Here is a 15,489-nt window from a genome sequence, read left to right on the forward strand (position 1 = left end):
ATTATATCTTAGTTTGGATCAAGTTCAAGCTACTGTTTTATTATTACAGAGAAAAGGGAAATAATTTTTCAAAATTTGGAATATTCGATTATAATGGCATCTATGAGAGACATCCATTCTGTAATTCGGAACATTCTGGATAAAGGGTTTCCATACCTGTATGTGTTTTCATTGCAGTTTACTGTCGTGTATGCTCCTGTTGTCCGATTTTTGCCCTGTGTCCGAGTGCAACCAACTCGCATGGGCAATTTCGAAACCAACTCCAACCTTTTATGTAGCCAGTGGTTTGCGCCTAACCGTATATATGTGAATAAAAGCACCATTTAGTGTACCTGGTAATTCATTTTGTGGGTACTGTGTATAACACGGTTATTGGAGGGATTTTATAATGGATGCCATTTAAACCAAAAACTATATCAATATAGGGCTGAATGGACGTGCATAGAAGTACTCTATGTTGCTGGTGTTTTCTACCTGTTATCAACCACAACTTTTCCTTTGTCTCTCTGGCAGCTGAATGTGCTGCAGACTCCAGTACACACGCTGAATACAAAGTATACAAATGAATGGATGAAGCCATGTAAAAATCCAGATGTGCACCTTGGAGAAGTGCTCCGTTAGAACCTAAAACAAGTAGAAAACCTATTACCGACCCTCAGGTGTTGCTGGCCTGCAGTATAATTCATCATGGAATAACTATAGGAATACAGTGATCTCCAGTAACAGAATGCTTTTGGCAGGTGATGCAATAAAGTAGTAATATAATTGCTGTCTCATGGGGAATTTTGTTTGTGAGATAAATAAAATGTTAAATGTTGGTGCCATTTGCTCTTATCACATAGACTTGATAGCTGCTGCTGCTTCTAAAAAGTTGATGTTTCAACTTACCATGGTGAAAGCAGAAAACTGATGTTTGAGAAACTATTTTTGTAACTTTTCCATAGATTCAGTTGATTTAAAAGCATAGCTCTACATTTTTCATCATCACTGACAAAGCAGTGCATTATGGGCAGTAAAGATGGCAACTCTGTTACAGCCTAAGTAAGTTATTTTCAGATTTAAAGGACATGTTCTACAATGGTAAGTCACAGTATTGCAGGGATATTTCTTATATCCGTCATGGAACTGAAATACTGTGTACGATGTGCAAAGTGCCACTAAGAGACAAGAATTTGTTTTATTTTTATTTTGGAAAACACAATCCCTGAATGAAATGAAGAGAATTGTCCTAAAAAATGAACATAATTAGTCTCCCCCATAATAACTTTATGTTCATATTTTGAAAATCTTACATTAAGGTTTACTATTGAGATTGTATTTAAATCTCACAAGCAAGCTACTGGTACTGTACCACTATTAATGTTATTAATATGTTTCCCCAGTTGCAATAACATGTAGCAACAAATAAAATGTTTGCTATTAAACAGGCGACCAGTAAATGCTACCCATTGATTGGTTGCTATGGTTTACTGCACATGGGCAAATGTAGTTTTTTATTACAGGTACGAACAAGTAAGGGATCCATTATCCAGAAAGCTCCTAATTACGAAAAGGCATAGACTCCCATTTTATCCAACTAATCCAAATATTTAAAAATGATTTTCTTTGTAACTGTAATCATAGAACAGTACCTTGTACTTGATCACAACTAATATATAATTAATCCTTATTGGAAGCACAACCAGCCTATTGGGGTTATTTAATGTTTACATGATTTTCTAGTAGCCTTAAAGGGATACTGTCATGGGAAAAAACATTTTTTTAAAAATGAATCAGTTAATAGTGCTGCTCTAGCAGAATTCTGCACTGAAATCCATTTCTCAAAAGAGCAAACAGATTTTTTAAATTCAATTTTGAAATCTGACATGGGGCTAGACATATTGTCAATTTCCCAGCTGCCCCAAGTCATGTGAATTGAGCTCTGATAAACTTCAGTCACTCATTACTGCTGTACTGCAAGTTGGAGTGATATCACCCACCTCCCTCCCCCCCAGCAGCCAAACAAAAGAACAATGGGAAGGTAACCAGATAGCAGCTCCCTATCACAAGATAACAGCTGCCTAATAGATCTAAGAACAACACTCAATAGTAAAAACCCATGTCCCACTGAGACACATTCAGTTACATTGGGAAGGAAAAACAGCAGCCTGCCAGAAAGCATTTCTACCCTGAAGTGCAGGCACAAGTCACATGACCAGGGGCAGCTGGGAAATTGACAAAATGTCTAGCCCCATGTCAGATTTCAAAATTGAACATAAAAAAATCTGTTTGCTCTTTTGAGAAATGGATTTCAGCAAAGAATTCTGCTGGAGTAGCACTATTAATTGATGCGTTTTGAAAAAAACATGTTTTCCGATGACAGGATCCCTTTACGGTATTAAGATCCAAATCAAAAACCAGCAAAACAATGTGGCGCTGCTGAGCTCTTAACATCCTGTAGCACAGAATGGAGCTGGACTCTCTAGGAAAAAGACAGGAAAGTGTTAATAAACCCAAATTGCTAATAATCCCACCGAATTCCCCAGTGTAAAGTGTAAATCTGCACCATGTGCATGTGATGTTGGTTTCCCTTTATCAAAATGTATGTTCATTCTTCTGATGTTCATTCTTCTGTTCTTCATTCTTTAGTGGCTTTTTTTGGTTAAGGGGGTCCATTTATTAAAGTATATTCAATATAATGTTCTGTGATGGCACTATTTGATTTTGGACATTACAGCATTTAAATCTATACATGTTATAAGATTGTATGGCAATTTTCATTATTTCTGCTAAATATGGCTGAAAGTATGAATGATTAAAGCTAAAATATTAAGTTGCTGCGAGGGCTAGGCAATAGCACAGTGGCAAGGTACTTATTGATATGTGTTGGCAGGGAAATCTGGCTCATAAAAACATTATTTTGTAAAACATATTATAAATATAAATATTGTGCATAATAAGTGCTGTCTTTTAATTGTGCTTCTTTGAAATGGTATAACAGCTTTAGCATTTAGTGGAAGTGATGATATCTAGCTTATTAGTGCATGCTGTCAGTCGGAGAAACAGGTCCTACAGGGCATGTGCTTGGAACACTTGGTAAGGACAAATGCTAATCACATTGCATAGGGCAGTGGTTGAAAGAATGACAGCACCTCTGTTTTTGGGAGATAAGAAAGTAGTCGGGTGGTAAAGTTAGACCTTTGTAAGATCTCATTGCCCTGTTGACTTTGGAAAAGCTTAGAGCACTGATCATAATAATGTCTCTATCTCTTATACAAACAATATCATTATGAAAATATTTTATTTTGTAAACTGTTTGTGTGTGTGATATTTGCAATAACTAAGGGCAATGTTGCTACACAAAGCTATTTATTGTCTGCTCTTTATCGAAGTTAGAAAATGGCAGAAAAATACCACTCAGATTGCGTTATTGCTGAAAAATGCCACTGTGGCAAAACACAGGTGACAAATAGAACTGTGTGTACGTGCCCTAAAAAATGAAAATTGTAAGTGTTTTATTGGTGGTGTCTCAAACCTATTTTGCAAACCACCCTACTAAAACCAGCTGAGCATACACTGAAAATATGCTTGTTTCCTGGGCCAGGTAGTGGTGGTTGATGGTGATGATGATGGTGGTGCTTGTTTGCATATGTTTCACAAACTCTTGTTGGTACAATGCGAGTTTCTGATGCCTGATTGTTACCTGGACTTGTCTGATAGTACAGAAAACATACTGCATTGATTGCTATTTTTGTTGCTCAAGAAGGTTAGAAGCCAATGAAGGTGCCCTTGCAATGACTCACGGCATGATTAAAAACCCTGATTGCGAATCACAAATCACCAAAGTCTCCCCCCCCCCAACCAAAGAAATAAAAGTCGACACGTGTAAACAAAATTGTGCTATTCTGAATCCACCGCTGGGCTAGCTGCTAAATCTATACAACCGGAATGTAAAAATCGACATCGCTATCCATATATAGCAAGTAGTTGTTGCAAACAGTTTTTTTAAAAAAACAAAAACAAAAAAAAAAACAAGGAGACTAATTGCTCCTCTGTGTTATAGTCCATAAACGGGCAGATTTCGTCCGGTGAAACTGGATGTAAGTGGATTCAGGTTGATTGTCTCATTACATTGATCGAGTACAATTGATTATAAAATTTACAATCGTTTCAACAGTTGGTCAGTTGGGTTTTTGGGTCATGAAATTATTATTCTCTCAACATGGACTAATGCTTCAACTTTGTAAAGTCCAACTATTTGAATTTGCTGATAAATGTTAAAATATTTGGAATGCCTTTATTAATGAGACACTGTAAAACTATACTATCCACCATGCTGCACTTTAAACACCAGACAGAAAGTTGCAGTCTGTGGTCCCCAAAGGGTCATAATGACCCAGAGAATGTAAGGACATGTTTCAATTCAAAATTATATTAATAAAAATCTTCTGGCATGTTACCTGGGGGCAAGGGTAAGGGGCACTTTAGTGGGTGATGGATGTATACTAGGTGACTTCTCATTTCTTGTACACACGAAGGTTGCATTTGTGTTTATATAACAGCAGTGAAGGATAAATGTTTTCCTTCTGACCTGTATACACTGTGGTTTAGTTCATGAATGCTGGTAGGCCCAGATAAAATGGATTGCTAAAATGCATAAGGAATAACAATGTGATATATTTTTTAACACATGAGGCAGGGCTGCCCAAAAGGTAGACAGTCATCTACCAGTAGATCGTTAGCTGGTGATCAACAGATCTCAAGACACTGTCAACAAACAGTTTGTTTTTTGTTTTGTTTTTGTTTTTTTTTACTTGTTTTTATTTATTATTGTAACATGAAATCTTTTTGTATCAAATGTACAATTATTTTCAATGAGGCTTATGACGATTCATATGGTTACATCAACAGTAAATAATTAACATTTTAGTAACATGTCTAACTTTCAGCTCTTTTAAATTCTATATAGAGACTTATGAGGAGTATAATTTATAAGCGACCAATAATCTGTTAATTTGGTGACTCCTGGGGGTGCGTAGTCTGGTTGTTTCCATTTCTGATGTAAGTTTCTGAGGTATTGGGACGATTCCATGACCAGTGGGTGGTTTCTTAATGATTTCAGATAAACAAACAGCTTGTTTAAATCACCCTCCTATTTCATTCTTTTCATTCAGATATTTAGTATGTTAAAATTACATAAGAAATAGTTGTTTGTTGACTTTAATAATATATATTTTCCCATTGATCCATATATAAGTAACATTTTCCACAGAACAGCTAACAATGCTTTTGTGGATGTAGATCAAAGTGGTACAACATCCCTAAAAGTAGACTTCACATTAGTAAAGTATGGGTGCTCCTGACCTAAGGAATATCTCAACTTTACTCACATTGGACGTGACACCTTGTGATTTTTTTCCAGTCTAACCAGGTTGTACATGTTAGGTGCATGCATATTGTTTAAGCTTCACCCTAAGTGGGATAAAAAGCTGCTGGCTGGGGCACAAAAAACATAATGTTCTCTCTCACAAAAGAAAGAGGTTTTCCTGAGGATGTGTTTAATGCAGACAGAAAATAGCTGAGCCGTAAGGAACAGTTGTGGGAATTCTATTTTAGGAGCACCGGTCTGGATATGAGAGTTAGGGGGGAACAAAGCTGGGGGAATTTGACATGTGTTTCAAACCATCAGTGTGAAATGGACAATCGGTTTAGTTCTTCGTGCAGAAGCAGTGTAGAAACAGTGTTTTGGCGACTTTCTTAATAAAAAAATTCAGAGCTTGGACTTTGTAAATGCCGTCTTCACAGGTGCTACAATTGCCAGGATCAAAACATCTACGTTCCTCTCAATGGCTAATGAAACTTATAAAGAACACTCCAAGTGAGTATTTTCTTGTGCATAGTTACTATAGGCTTAAATTGCTTGAAAAGACTATTGTGCACTTTTTTTGCACCTACTAAAACAATATTTTGAATATGAATAATGCAGTGTCAAATGGTGTCTAGCAGTTGTCACCCACCTTTGCTATTGAAAGGGTGCACATGATACCTCCACTAGCAAGAGGGCTGCCAAGCAAACTGATCGCAAAAAAAATATTAAATAACTGGCATATTGTACTAGAACTTTCTAGGAATAATGCCTCCTTAAATACCACATGGCCAAGATCTATAAGAGTTTACTATAGACGTTCAGTGGAATATAGTAGAATTCCAAGAGAAAAACTCATCTGCATAATGGACAAATGGGCTGATGCAACTAAACAACAATGCCCAGTTCTATCAGCTTTGAACTTCTGGTTCCTGCAGTTTTTGTCCATTCGTCACTGAAGTCCCCACTGACCACCTCCTTGCAAAAGCTTTTTCAATTATTGGGGATTCGTTTATTAGGAAAATGGGTTGGGTAATCTGTCGTCCAGGTCAATACAACCTAACTGTTTACTGTCTTCCTGGTGCCAGGGTTTGGCATGTGGTTGATAGAGTTGACAAATAATTGGGTGGGGCAGGGTATGACCCAGCTGTCTTAATACATATTGGTACTAATGATAAAATCAATGGTAGATGGATGACCTTAAAGAGTGAGTTCAGGGATTTAGGCTCTAAGATTAAGGCAAGGTCTTTCAATGTCTTTTTCGGAAACTTTGCCTGTGCCTCATGCAAGTTTAGGAAGACAGCGGGAGCTTAGGGAGCTAAAGTCTTGGTGTAGGAAGGAAGGATTTGGGTTCCTAGAGCACATGGCTGACACTTCCTGGGGGTACACTGTGCTGGGGGAAAGAATGGATAATAGGTTGGAGGAGTCTTACTAGGCCCGGTGGGAGAGCTAGAGAATTATGGGGAAGCTATGGTAAACTGGGCAGTGGAATTAGTAAGGGATAATGAGGGAAGAGTGAGATCCCTCAGGCTCATACTAATTTAAGAACTAATTCTCTTTTAGGTAATGTAAATATTAGTAGTAATCTCCAATGTATGTTGACGACTGCACCAAGTTTGTCAGTTAAAATGGGAGAGCTAGAGTTAATTACATGAACTAAAAAATATTAAATAATTGGTATAACAGAGACCTGGTGGGATGAAAAAGGGTAGGGTAGTTTGTCTGTGTGTAAAGCCTCCATTAACGCCATGCACTAAAGAAACGATAATTGGTAGCATTGGTGACAATGTGGAATCCCTCTTGGTAGAGTTATCAACTTCGCAAAAGGTATAAGTGACGAGAATGAAGCCCAGCTAATTTTACAAATAGAGGTGACTTATAAACTTGGTCACGTTGTTATTATTATAGGTGACTTTAATTATCCAGACATTGAATATGGTTGCCAAGTCAGATAAAGCTATCAGATTTGTTAATATGCTAAATGACAACTTTTATTTCATCTCATTCAGCAACCTACTAGGTATGGCTCTCTCTTGCACCTTGTAATAACTAATAATACTGGATGCAACTCTAGCATTTGTGTGGGTGAGCATTAAAGGAATAGTGATCATAACATGGTCTCCTTTGAGATTATGATACAAAGGCAACTCTATAAAGTGCAACCAAAACACAAAATGCACAAACGTTGCCAATATAAGGGCACCTCTTAGCAACTCGGAATGGATTTTCACAGGGTTAAACACAGAAGAAAAATGGGATGTCTTTGAAATGTTTCTTGATAAATATACATTTCAGTATATTCCCTTTGTAAGCAAGAAACGTCATCACAAAGCAAAACCTTTGTGGTTCGTAAGAAAAAACATGCTTTTAAGTTAGCAGGGACAGCTGAAACTTTTGCCAGGTACAAGAAGGCCAATAAATCATGCAAAAAAGACGAGCTGCAGTTGGGATGGAAAAGGGTATTTAATATGTAACCAATATAAAAAAAAAATGGGCTTGTTTTTCGTCTGTATACACAGCTGAGGAACCTACTAATGATGGTTTTCTTCTTAATACTCCCAATTCTAGTAATACAACTACTGATCCATGGTTCATGCAAGAGGTAATTCAAAAGAAACTAGGACATGTAAACCTAAACAAAGGTCCAAGACTGGATGGTATTCATCCCAAGGTACTAAACAAGCTTAGCTCTGTGATTGCCAAACCTCTTTATTTAAATTTACAGGATTCATTGAGGTCCAGCATGGTGCCAAGAGACTGGCAAATTGCAAATGAGGTGCCGATATTTAAAAAGGGATTCGGTTCCCAGCCTCAAAACTATAGGCCGGTTAGTTTGATGTCGATGGCAGGAACGCTTTTGGAAAGGGTATTAAGGAATTCACTGCAAATAATATAGAGACAAAAGTGGAGATAAAATTGTTGGATTTCTCGCCATATTCACAAACCTCTAGCTCAGATTTTGTGAATGTCTTTTAAACAGAACAGTTCCAGATTGAAATAACTGAAAAAAACACAGAAATGTGTTCAAACTTTCATATCTTGCCAAATGAACATGGTAATTAGGGTGTGGGGCCACAAAAAAGGGGCGTGATCAAAAGATTTTTGCCATGCTACACACGCCAACTTTTGTTCCCTCTTTTTTTCTTTTTTTTTTTCTTTACCGCATATCCATTCCCATTATCTCTTTTGAGAAATAAATAATGAGGAGAATATAGGAAGTGGAGCTCACCCGTTCAGCGTCTTCGAAGCACGTCTCCCCTCCAGCAGCATCCCGTGAAAACTCCACAGGCGCATACACTCCCAACTCTACACAGGACACGATGAATTCAGCACTGCGGGCGATCCGACGAATAAAGTAGGAGGCGTATATTGCTTCATCCAATATGGCTTTGTTAAATCAAACAGCGTGGCATAGAGTGGCACACAATAGTGCAGATCAGCCTACGCGTTTTGTGCCCAGAGCTACCGGCACTTCATCAGAGCTGATGAAGTGCTGATAGCTCTGCCATATTGGATGAAGCAATATACGCCTCCTGCTTTATCCAGCTGAGCGCCCGCAGTGCTGAACTCATGGTGTCCATTATTTATCTCACCTAGTAACATGACCAAGATCCCCCTTTAGCTTCCAGTGTGTATGCATTGCTGACTGATGGATGCTGGGAACAGAAAGGGCACAGTTAAATGGTGCAACACTGCTGGGCAACTCTGTAGTAGTGAGCATGATGGGGGATGGGCTGCTTACTGGTACAAAATGAACATTTGTCAGGGTAGCTTTACTTCACCTTTAAATAAAGATCTATAATATATATTTACTCTAAATTCTAACATTGCTTCATTCATTTAGCAAATAGCAAAATAATGCAAATGTGGGGTAAAATCATTTTTTGTCACCTATTTTATGCTGGAAATAAATGATTTTTTTTATATTTAAAAATAATATAAATTGTTTTTCTATTCCCTGAAAATGAATAATCTATTTTTATTCATTTCTGATTACACAGAGAATAAGATTGTACCCTGACAATAGGCTGTTAATCCGAATGAATATGCTAATTAGTCCCCCATACTGAACTAAAAAGTGGGGTGAATGGAGATTGGGTCAAACAATGCAGAGCTCACACATGTGGAAGTGTTTTACGCTGATCTGTACTCGATTTTAAAAATGTAAGGAGAAAATGTTGTTAAAATGTTGTTTTCTTCTCCGTTTTAACGACCTATTCACAAAAGTCTCTGTAAACTGTTCTTTCTTTCACCAGAATATGAAAAGTGCCAGTTGAGCCGGTATTTTGGCAGATCTTTGGAAATATGGAGATTGTGTTTACACCACTTTTAACACTACTTTTACACCAAAAAAAAAGCTTCCTTCACTTTTGTGAATTTCCCCCCATGAATTTGTTCCAGCATTTTTTTTATATGCAACAGATCTTGCCAGACTAATTGAATTGCCTTTTATGAGGAGGTGAGCAGGAACCTTGACTCTGGGTTGGCAGTGGATGTAATCTACTTGGACTTTTGCTACAGGGTCGGTCACACAGGTGGTTAATTGTAAAATTAAGGGATATTGGCCTGGAAAATAGTATTTGCACCTGGATAGAGAACAGTCTGAAGGATGGAATACAGAGAGTAGTGTTAAATGGCATTTTATAATTGGACTAGTGTTGTTAGTGGAGTACTGCTTTTTCACTTGTTTATTAATGACCTTGAGGAGGGCATTGAAAGTACAATCTCTATGTTTGCTGATGCTACTTGCCGAACTATAAGTTCCATGCAGGATGTTGCCACTTTGCAGAGTGATCTGACAAAATTGGAAAACTTGTCAGCAATCTGGAAAATGAGGTTGAATGTTGATAAATGCAAGTTTATGTACTTTGACACAAATAAAATACTATATAGTTATACTATTAACTGGAAGTGTGTTGGGGGTTTCCTTAATTGAGAAGTATCTGAGTTTTTGAAGAGAAGTTGTGTAATTCTGTAGCTACTAAAGCAAATAAAGTTCTGTTTTGCATAAAAAAGGGCATTAAAGGGCTTAAAAAAGAATTCTGCCTCTTTATAGGTCCCCGGTAAGGCCTCATCTGAAGTATGCAGTTCAGTTTTGGGCTCCAGTTTTTAAGAAGGATATAAATGATATTAATAAACTGGTTAAGGGGATGGAAGATTTAAACTATGAGGGTAGACTGTTGAGGTTGGAATTGTTCTTTTTGGGAAAAAAGACGCTTGTGAGGGCACATGATTACTCTTTAGAAGTACATTAGAGGGCATTATAGTCAGATAGCAGAAGATCTTTTTCCCTTATAATGGATCACTGCACCAGAGGTCACCCCCTATAGACTAAAGGAACTGAACTTTAATTCGAAGCAGCATAGGTGATTATTCACAGTGAGGACAGTGAGGTTGTGGAATGTACTGCAGATGATGTTGTGATGGCTTATTCTATTAATGTTTAAGGGAGGAACTCCATGATGCGTTTGGTGCTGACAAGTCGCCATGCGACGTGTCTGATGTTGTGAAGAAACAGGAAGTGAAGGAGAATCTCATGTAAGAACTACATTTATCAGACTGTCGGAGTGAGTAATTTAAGACTTACTTATGCCCCTGAAGAAGCCGAGCGAACGGCAAAACGCGTAGGGCAGGTGGCATAGGTGGACCGTGGTGGGGGACCAGTGCCAACTCGTTCCCCGCAAAGGCAGGTAGAATTATTTGGGGAATCGAACGGAAGGGAGGGTGAATGGGCTTAATTCCAAGTGGTACAGACTATTAACCTTTAACCTTTACTTGAAACTTAAAAGAATAAAAGAATGATTACCAACAACCACCGATCCACCTTGTGTCTGTAGTTTTAATTAAATGTGTTTTTTTGGGACACGGTCCCACACTACTCTCTAGGACAGAGAGTAGTGAGTCGGTTCATATATGGTAGCGTGTGTACACCTTTTTTAAAGAGTGATATTATTAAAAGTTACGTTTTAAATTACTCACTTATTATCTAGCTCTGAACTGGTAAGCTGGAAGTTCACGGACACTACATCGTTACATGTGGTGAGTTACGTGTAACTTTAGTCTGGATGTATATAGGTTAATGGAATTACTAACCTGCGGTTCATAGATGACAATTTTTGGGAAACTGATTTTGGTTGTATAGTACCTGGGCTCCAGCAAGGGAAAGGTTTGTGCATACATTAAAACAGAGAATGCAAGCATGGGTTAGATTTAGAATTACAAATATATTTACAGGAAAACTTTACAGTCTTTTAGAGCATTGGGTTGCGTACCCACTGGTTACCCACAAAAAAGCAGATACCCTGCAGGTTGCATTTCAGATTGTTGGGTGCAGGTATAGATGTGGGTCACGGTCTAATCTTTATTTCTTTTGTTTTCCATATTATCTTTATTCCTTTTTTTAACTTTTATTCTGCCCTGCCAGCTTCTGATAAATTCACTTCCAGTTTGCAGCAACAGCACTTCCTAATTTAAGGGTGGTCAGCTAGTTGCCGATCTGGTTGTGGATAAGGCTGTTGCGGGTCAGATAGCGGATCCAAGCAAGTAAAAATGTGAGTCCGGTCTTGGTCATGTCCATGTTTCAAAAACTTGTTCCACAAAGGACTCTACTGTTGTTTTTTCTCTCTATACAAACTGCATGTTTAGTTGTTGTTTTCCTGATTTATGTTATCTAGCTTCCCTAAAATTATTTTTGAATGTGACTGAGGCATTTTGGAGACATAATCAGTTGTTCTTTGACTGATTGCAGTCTTTCCAAGCATCTGTATATTTCTTCTAGTTCTTTTCTAGTTAATCCCTTACAAGAAGCCACATATTACCTCTGAAGCAAAGGGAGCCCCCTCCCGGTGGGTGGCACAGCTTTCATGAAATACTATTGTACCGGAAATACTAATACAGTACTGGGCTTTAGGATGTGAACAATAGAGGTGTCACAAGTGTGAACAATACTGGTGGGGGATTACATGTGTGAACAATACAGTGGATTACAATCTGAATTTGATTAAAGGACCAGTAACATGAAAAAAATGTTTTTAAAATTCATTTGTATACATCAAAAAATGAACACCAAGACAAATAAAACTTTAAAATAGCAAAGCCTTTATTAAGAAATAACTTACCGAAACTCCACTTCCGTTCCTGTTCAGAAAAGGTGACAGGGCGACCATCCATTGTGCGGCGCTGGATTTCTCCTCCCTGGCTCTCTCTCATGGTGTACTGACAGCATGTCAAGCGGCTGCTGCATCAGGGAGCTCTATATTGTACATCACCCCGGCTTGTGTGTGCTGGCTCGACTTCTCTGTGCTCTTCTGGGAGTCGCCCTCTACATCGTCCAGCTATACAGGCTTGACAGATCCCTGATGCTCACAAGCTGTAGGGATCACATACGGAATTGATTTGACTCCTGCCAGGCACAAGAAGCCAGATCCTGCTGCTCTCTCATACTGGACCTATTCCCCCCCCCATCTCTCCAGGCTTCTTGTCACTCAGTAATATATACACTGTCCCTCCTTTGCCGCACACGGATCCTGGGCTTGCTGCCTCCGGAGCACAACTTGCGCGGCCATAGTTGCATAATCTATAGACACTGATCCGTGCAGTTTTTAAATCGGCAGGAATCACGGGGCAGTGTCTGCGCTCAAGGGCCAGAAGCGCTACTGCTGCTGGAAAGACTGTATGTGTGCAAAGTGAACGCTGAGCGCCAGAGGGTGATGGCGCACAAGTTGTGCTCCGGAGGCAGCAAGCCCAGGAAGAAAATGAGGCCCGGGAGTTGGAGCTGCAGCTGCTCTATGGAACTGCCGAAGGACTGGCACTAGCGGCGGCAAATGGCATCATCCCACCCCGGCCAGCCTACAGGGTCTTCAGATCCGTGTGCGGCGAAGGAGGGACAGTGTATATATTACTGAGTGACAAGAAGCCTGGAGAGAGGGGGGAATAGGTCCGGTATGAGAGAGCAGCAGGATCTGGCTTCTTGTGCCTGGCAAGAGTCAAATGGATTCCACATGTGATCCCTACAGCTTGTGAGCATCAGGGATCTGGCAAGCCTGTATAGCTGGGTAATGTAGAGGGCGACTTCCAGAAGAGCACGGAGAACCCGAGCCAGCGCTTAGATCCCTAAGCTGCCCCCTGTGGATTATGGCCCAGACAGTAGCAGCCCGGTGCCCTCTTTCCCTGCTGAGACTCTGTACTCTGGAACGGGTAGTTACACAGAAGCCGGGGTGATGTGTACAATATAGAGCTCCCTGATGCAGCAGCCGCTTCACATGCTGTCAGTACACCATGAGAGACAGCCACGGAGAAGAAATCCAGCGCCGCACAATGGATGGTCGCCCTGTTGCCTTTTCTGAACAGGAACGGAAGTGGAGTTTCGGTAAGTTATTTCTTATAAAGGCTTCGCTATTTTAAAGTTTTATTTGTCTTGGTGTTTATTTTTTGATGTATACTAACGAATTTTTTTTTTGTTTCTGGTCCTTTAAACAATGCAGGCACCAGTTAATCTCTGTAGTGATACACTTTAAAGCTTATACATTTTAAACAGACACAGCAGGCAGACATTGATGTGGGGGGCCATACAAGGGGGGGGGGGAGACATAAAAACCTGTTTAATTATTGTTCTTTTCAAATGAAATATCAAATTCTAATTTTTATCAATTCATTACATCCATACCTGTTATAAAGGTATTTAAAATTCTCAGCTCTCAATCACATATTGTCTGCTCCACCTCTATGCCTCAGGCAATTACTTTGCTTTCCATTCAGCACTTCCTAGATGTCACTGCACTCCTCACATTCCCCCTCCCTCTTCACCATCTAATTGTGTAACCAGTGTATGGATATGGACATCATGTCCCCCATTCTGGTGGAAAAACAAGAAGTATGATGCAGAAAGTCTTAATAGCAGTGTTCACAAAATGGCTACTGCCTGCTTGCTGTGATTGTATAATTCCAAGACTCAAGGAAACAAGATTAATAAAGTATATAGTGTAAGTAAAGTTTATTTTACTTGACTAACCCAATAGAAGATATATTTGGAAGTATTTCTTCCAAATAACAGGTCCCCTTTAAAGGAGAAGGAAAGTCTTCTTCCACTTGGGGGTGCAACATGTTAGGCACCCCCAAGTGATTGTATATACTTACTTGAAACCCCAGGCCGGTGCTCCTATCAGCAGAAAACTGCACCGGCCCGGGGTTCTTCCAGCGAGCACCACGGAGCGATCTTCTTCCGCCTTCTTCTTCTCGCAGCTGCGTATGTGCAGTAGAGTGAAAGCGGAACTTTAACTAAAAAGTCAGCTATTTCGTTCTACTGCGCATGCGTCTCCCCCGGGGAATTTAAGAAAGAAGAAGCCGGAAGAGGATCGCTCCGTGGTGCGCACTGGTATAACCCTGGGCCGGTACAGTTTTCTGCTGATAGGAGCACCAGCCCAGGGTTTCAGGTAAGTAAAAACAATCACTTGGGGGTGTGTAACATTTGGCACCCCCAAGTGGAAGAAGACTTTCCTTCTCCTTTAAGGCTTCTTTGCACTAGCCACACGGGGCTACAATTTGTATGCATTTGTATTTATTTGGAGCCCTCATTTTGCTAGTGCAAACAAACCTAAGAACATTGTCAACCTCTGCCTGGTTCCTGAGATATTTTCTTAAATTCCTTTAAAAACAAATACTTTACTTTGTCCTCCACAGTTGATTTTAGTTTCCTTTGTCCCATGTAGACAGAGAGCCAGACTAGTGGGCCAGTTGTTTTAACAGTAGTCTCAGAATAGGAAATGTGTAAAAGAACAAATCATTTGTGTCAGCACTCATGGTTTCTGAGCCTCTACAGCAATTCTGCTTTCTGTATTACCAGCATGGTTTGTGCTGTCAACTCTTGGGTGGAATCCTGGCAGCTGGATTCACTGAAACCTGCTAATGTTCCTTTTATTAGCTTACCTCAATGACACAAGTTTTCCAAGAGCATATCATTTATCTGCTCTACATTTCATATTTTAAGAGATGCTTTTATCATAACATTTTTCGTTTTTGTATTAAATTGCAAAATAATTTTCTGTTGCATGAAGGGGTTCCGCATAAAACACATTTATTGCACTTAATGGGAACATACCTGTACATCTGAAGATTAATTTTTAGATAATGTATACCTTGATATTTGA

General features: G+C 39.3%; 1 protein-coding gene across 3 annotated transcripts in view; it reads left to right on the plus strand.

The window, feature by feature from the left end:
- The window catches only part of atf7.S (activating transcription factor 7 S homeolog), a 64,045-nt gene that overhangs the window by 17,349 nt on the left and 31,207 nt on the right, over positions 1-15,489 (plus strand). The window contains exon 2 of one of the 3 annotated variants that reach the window (XM_018250145.2): positions 514-740. The exons of the other annotated variants lie outside the window; for them this stretch is intronic. Coding sequence (XP_018105634.1) covers positions 728-740 — 13 coding nt within the window. The 5' untranslated portion in view covers positions 514-727. The remainder of the gene's footprint in view (positions 1-513; positions 741-15,489) is intronic. 3 annotated transcript variants of the gene reach the window in all.

This window comes from Xenopus laevis, chromosome 2S, assembly GCF_017654675.1.
Source record: "Xenopus laevis strain J_2021 chromosome 2S, Xenopus_laevis_v10.1, whole genome shotgun sequence".
Taxonomy (NCBI): domain Eukaryota; kingdom Metazoa; phylum Chordata; class Amphibia; order Anura; family Pipidae; genus Xenopus; species Xenopus laevis.